The 6,026-nt window shown below is 41.0% G+C and overlaps 1 protein-coding gene across 1 annotated transcript in view; it reads left to right on the top strand.

Annotated features, from left to right (window-relative positions):
- Nucleotides 1-296: 296 nt before the first annotated feature.
- Nucleotides 297-6,026, top strand: part of HINT1 (histidine triad nucleotide binding protein 1) — a 31,616-nt gene continuing 25,886 nt past the window's right edge. The window contains exons 1-2 of the mRNA XM_007943716.2: nucleotides 297-407; nucleotides 3,134-3,238. Coding sequence (XP_007941907.1) covers nucleotides 297-407; nucleotides 3,134-3,238 — 216 coding nt within the window. The remainder of the gene's footprint in view (nucleotides 408-3,133; nucleotides 3,239-6,026) is intronic.

Here is a 6,026-nt window from a genome sequence, read left to right as displayed (position 1 = left end):
AATGAAGAAAGGAAGGAAAGAAAATTAAACAATAAAAGTTTCATTGAGGTTCCTTGGAACTTCAGATTAGGAACCTCCTTCAACTTGGTCTCGCCATACATTTCCCTCTAAGGTTCCCGCGCGCCCTCCACAGCCGCCGCTCAGATCTCTAATGCGCACGCGCAGGGCCAGCTCCGTCGCGCAAGCAGCGGTCCCCACGCAGGCTTGGCCGCGCGCTCCCGCCTCCCTCCGGCTACCCCAGCTCCTTCCTTCTCCTGGGCTTTTCACCGAGCCGGTGGCGCAGGAGGGGGACTGAGATGGCAGATGAGATCGCCAAGGCTCAGGCCGCTCGGCCTGGTGGTGACACAATCTTCGGGAAGATCATCCGCAAGGAAATCCCAGCCAAAATAATTTTTGAGGATGACCAGGTAGGCACCGAGTACCGCCTCGCTCGTGGGCTGAAGCGGGAGCAGCGGCCCGTGGACACTCGGATTTTCCGCAGAGGGGAGGGAAGGTTTAGGCAGCGCGGTGGAGAAGGAAAGGGACCCGGCCTCTCTGGCCGGGGATCTGCTTGACCTCTGTCGCGGGCCCCCCGCCAGAGGGCAGGGCCGCGGCCGCTCGGAGGCGGCCTGCCGGCTCGTGCCGGCGGTCCGGTTACTTGTTATCAGCCCCAGCGCGGGCCAGGCCTCCAGCAATTCGCGGTGTCCAGTCCGTGGAGTCTGAGCGCGTGTGGGGGGCGCGCCGAGTCCTCGGTGTGGTCGCCTGCCAGCTGCCCAGCTGCACCAGAGTTTGCCTATGTCAGGAATCTCGCAATCTCGCCCGCTCTCTGCCTGACTGGGAGACACCCGATCCGGCCTTGACTTGGGCCCAATCTCCGCGATCTCCCGCGCACAGCCGGCCAGCCAGGGGCGTTCCCGGGCGCCTCTTGCCGCACTGCGCTCTAGGGCCGGGGCCCACCCGCAGGCCGCTTCCGCGCAGGTCAACCCTGGCTCGGAGATTAGGAATGGGGTCGCGTCTGGGATTTGCTTTCTTATGGACTCTCCCACTGAAGATTTTCCATGTGTACGCAGTTGAATGGTTTCTTTTGTTTTCGACAGGAAACAATTTTATGCCAAACACTTGCCATAGGCGACCCGAAATTTTGTAGTTTGTGTTGACCTCATTATAGGTGAAATTCTGTTTTCGAAAGGCCGACTTGACATGACTTTGAGACGTCTTGTGCGAAAGATTTAGGGGGCTGTTGTATGTATGGGTTTGTGATATAGTACCTAAAGTATTTGACTGCTAACCAAAAGGTTGGTGGTTCAAATCCCCAGCTACTCCGCGAAGGAAGATGGGGCAATATACCTCTGTAAATATTTACCGCTTTGGAAACCCAGTGAGGGTCGCTATGAGTCGGAATTGACTCGCAGTGAGTTTTTTTTTTTTTCCTGGTATTTCAAATAAAGCTGGACAGTAGATTGGTTCATTTAGAAATTTTGTAAACTTTTTGTTAATTTAAGTATGGATTATCAGAGAAACATTTTATGCTGTGCTAGTGGTATTAGATCCAAACGTATCTACAGTTTCGTTTCCTAGAGTCAATTAAATTAAATACCTTATTTATCATTATTTGGGGGAAATTGTTTTAGGAAAAATATTTTTAAAAATTTGCTGCTGCCTTTTCCAAGTGATCATTGAAATACTGACTTTTGAACCCATTAAACCCAAGTTTAACACTATGAAACAATCTGATACAGCATTTTTTATGGCGTACCAAAATTATTTGTGCCACAGATAAGCATGGATCAGTTCTGAGCAGCTACCACCTTCACCAGAGAACAAGAAATTTGAAAACATTCATGTAATATGTTTATTTACAGACATTTCAAGTGTGGTAAATGATTTGTGTAAATGCTCAGTTCTACAAGAGAGTAGATAAATTTCTTAAATAGTTAAATAAAGTGGCGAGAGTAAGCACTGATCAAATATCAGACAAATGGAAGCAGTAAAGGAAAAACACAGGAAATTACACAACAGGCACCCCTGACCTGAAGAAGGGGGTTGTTTTGGTTACCTAGTGCCTCTCTGAGAGGAATATACCACAAATGGGATGACCTTAACAAATAGGAGTTTATTCTTACAATTTGGAGGCTTTAAGTCCAAGTTCAAAGTTCCAGGTTCTAGGGCCTGGGTGAAAGCCCCTCAGCCTTGGGCTTCAGCTCTGTCTCCTGTTCCCAGCTCACTGAAGCTGGAGGGTTTTCTTCACTCAGCTGCTGGCTGCTGGGGCTAACAAACCCAAGGTTGACAAGTAATAAGGCATAGTCCTGATATTACCAAGCCACACTGGCAGGCCATTAATTCAAGTCCATTGAAAGTCCCTAGGTCGGCAGAGCATGGCAGGCTGCTGTACAGCTACACGACTACACGCAGGCTTTAAGCATGCCGTAAGCTAAAGACCATTCCCCAAGGCTTCTCCTTATATACAAGTAGCAGACCACACAGCTACTCAGCTGCTCACAGTAGATTCCACCATGGAGTTGATTACCAGTCTCATCATGGGGAATACTACATCCAGCTGCCCAGCCACTCAACCAGGCCCAGCCAAGTTGACACAGAAACTTAATTACCACAGAGCGTGATGGGGGAAAAGGAGTAATCAGAGGTTGTGGAGAGTTGAGGAATTAATAGCAGTTTAAGTTAGACAAAAGTTGCTGTTGAGGGAAAGGGAATCATTGCAGCAGAAGAAACATTTGAAAAACCCGAGTGTGGGGAGATATGAAAGGCAGTGTGATTTTCATATCAAATTTGCATGAGATGAAAGGTAGACAATTAGACTAGTTTCTGCTTGTCCTTTAGATCTCAGCTTAAATGTTACTACCTCAGAGTGGTTCCTGACCACTAATCTAAATCAGATTTTCCTCTTATAATCTTTCATTTCACTCTTTGTTTGTAAGATGTGTGACCTTTAGTGACCTTTATTTAAAATTGATCTTTTCATTAGTTTGTAAGTTCCGTGAAAAGGCACATGGGACCATGTGTATTATATATAATTCTGTTTTCTTTGCACCTAATACAATGCCTTGCATGTAGTTAGTGCTCAGTGAATACTCGGAAAGAATGTTAAGTTTGCCTGCCAAATGATACTAAAACTTTGATGTTTTTCTTTTCCTAGTGTCTTGCTTTTCATGACATTTCCCCTCAAGCACCAACACATTTTCTGGTGATACCTAAGAAATATATTTCCCAGATTTCTGAAGCACAAGATGATGATGAAAGTGTAAGTAAATTTATTAACGGTTTATCTGTTTTCTTGCTTTTTAAATTGAGAGACTAAGTTTTGTCCTAAAATAATGTCACATTTTCTTCTTGCTAGAGGTGTTAACTGAGGAAAACCAGAAAAACCATTAGATCTTAAATGTATAAATAGTTTGAACTTGATGAAACAAATATATTCAGAAATAAAATGTATCTTATTGCTGTGTTATAGGACCAGGAATTGGTGTGCTCTGTCATTGTATTTTTTTGGTTTTGTCATTAAATCAAAGGAAAAAAATATAAATTCCAACTGTTGAAATTCTGATAATGAAAATGGCTGTTTAATGGGTAATTTGTGCAGAAACATGGAGGCATATACTAAAAGGAGAGTCACTAATAAATGAAACCTCAAATCAAATAAATCAAGTTTATCCAAAATTGATAAAAAAGTCCATGTATGTTACTCAAAGTGAACCTTTTCAACTCTCCAAACACAGGTTTAGTGTGTCTAAATGTTTGGTTACTAAATCTATAAGTTATATGGTTTTGTAATTCACAGTCACCTGGCCATTTGGTTGGCTTTAAGTTTTATTGGAACATAGCCACTTGCATTTGTTTAATTATTATCTCTTAATAGTGTTGTTAGTTTTGAAAGAGGCCATATGGCTTCCAAGTCTATATTACTGACTTTCTGGCTTTTTACAGAAAATGTTTGCCAATTACTGGCTTAAAGACAGCAGCCCAGAAACAGGTAGTCAAGAGCTATCACTTTGCTCTGTAGGAGAAATCAGAAAACCTGTGAAATAAAGCTATAACTTGAAAAGCCCAGCACTCCTAGTACAGCGTAATACCTGGCTCTAATATCTCAGATCTTATCAGGCTAGCATAATATTCTAATTTTCATAGTTAAATCCCAGAGTGGTCAAGAATAAGCAAATTATTTTGAGTAAACTATTTAAGAAGACAAAATTATATCCAAAATGTGTAAAAATTGCCACCATTTTAGCTCTGTTGAAAGTATTTATTTATAAGTAAATGCTCTTTCCATGAGGACTTAAGAGTATTTGTTCACATAGATCAAGATTTTTCAAATTTCCAAAGGAAACCTTACTAGGTGCCTGAGTTTCTCAGGCTATTTTAATCTTCTTTAAGAAATCAAATGGACAGTATTCATCATAAAAACTTACAGAAGCATCATTTCTGAGACCGAGTTAAAGATTGCTGACTTACATAAATGAGAGGGATTATAGATATGGCTATTTCTGTCATCTTCTTGCCAGAGAATCAAAATTTTAGAGCAGTTACTTTATTAGTAAGTGATCACATAGATTTAAAAATACATGTAGAAGATGATGACTATTCTGAACATTTGTTTCTTTAAACTGTGTGTTATGATATTGCTAATTTTTGTTGTAAATTAATTTGTTGGTACTAAAGCCCGTATAAAGAGCTCTGGTAGCGTAGTGCCTAAGGGACTTGACTGCTAACCAGAAGGCTGGCGGTTCAAACCCACCAGCCACTCCTTGGAAGGAACGTTGGGCAATCTATTTCCATAGATATACCGCCTCGGAAACCCAAGGAGGGGTCTCTATGAGTTGGGTACGACTCGATGGCACATAACAACAATAACAAAGCCCATATAAAGAGCTCTGGTGGCACAGTAGTTAAGGCATCTGGGTGCTAACCAAAAGGTTGGTGGTTCAAACTCAATAGCTACTCCACTGGAGAATGATAAGGTAGTCTGCTTTCATATAAATTTATAGCCTTGGAAACACTGTGGGTTATTTCTACTCTGTCCTGTAGGACTGACTCTATGGCACTGGGTTTGGTTTTTGGGTTAAAGTCCATATAGTTTATTACAATACCAGTATCCTTTAAGATTGTGCAGAGGAAAGTGAAGGAAGAAAATTCCCTGATATTCTAATAAAAAATTAAATAGTGCGTAGTGCAGGATGATAGTGTTATTTGAATAATTCTGTTTTCCTAAAACTTTTAGGAAACTGCTGACTTATGTAGCATAAAGCTGTATTTGCTGTAATTTAAGGTACAAGTTTAAAATGATTGCCAAAGAGAAATTTAGGTGGTTTTTCTAATACCAGTATTTGTTCTTTTTCCTTTGTCTTGGGAAGCTCTTTGAGACTGGTGTACCAAGTAAGGTGTTTTAGAGCCTGCAAAACTTGGGGTAGTTTCCTACAAGGTCTAAATTGTATTTTGATTCTTTGAAAGCAGAGAAGTAAAAATTTCAGGATACCAAGAGACATATGGGTTGAAGTATTTCAGTTTTTATGCTGTTAAAAGCAATGACCAACATTATTCATCTATTTATTCTTGCTTTCAGTCTTCTGTCTGGAGGAGGGCATGTTCAATATCCTGACTGACCTTAGCCTCCAGAGATGGCATTATTCCTTTGGTGATTGTGGGTGGATGAAAAAAGAAGTTACTTTAAACCTTTCCTAGTTTACCTAGGAAAAGGTAAACAAAAAGGATATTACGTCCTTGGCAAACAAAAAGGATATTACTATCCTTTTAAAATTTCTCTTTATAAGACAGAAATTGGGAGTCTGTGATAAAATCCATTCCAACTTCCTTTGGCTTTATTTTAAGCATAAAGAGCAAGTTTCTCGCTAGACTTGTTTTATGGGAGATTTAAATAACAAAAGAGTATAGGACTAAACAAAAAGGTTCTAACTGAGGGATTAGTTGGTGATGCTTATTTTCCTTTAATGCAGAAATGCAGCTATCTTTCAGGGAAGGCCTATCTTTTTTTTTTTTTTTATTAGGATGCATTTGAAAGAAGGTAATCAAAATGA

This window comes from Orycteropus afer, unplaced genomic scaffold, assembly GCF_000298275.1.
Source record: "Orycteropus afer afer isolate SDZICR_OR568_19922 unplaced genomic scaffold, OryAfe1.0 scaffold00112, whole genome shotgun sequence".
Lineage (NCBI taxonomy): Eukaryota > Metazoa > Chordata > Mammalia > Tubulidentata > Orycteropodidae > Orycteropus > Orycteropus afer.
The sequence above is the reverse complement of the archived record's forward strand: the minus strand, read 5'-3'. Positions and strand labels throughout refer to the sequence as shown.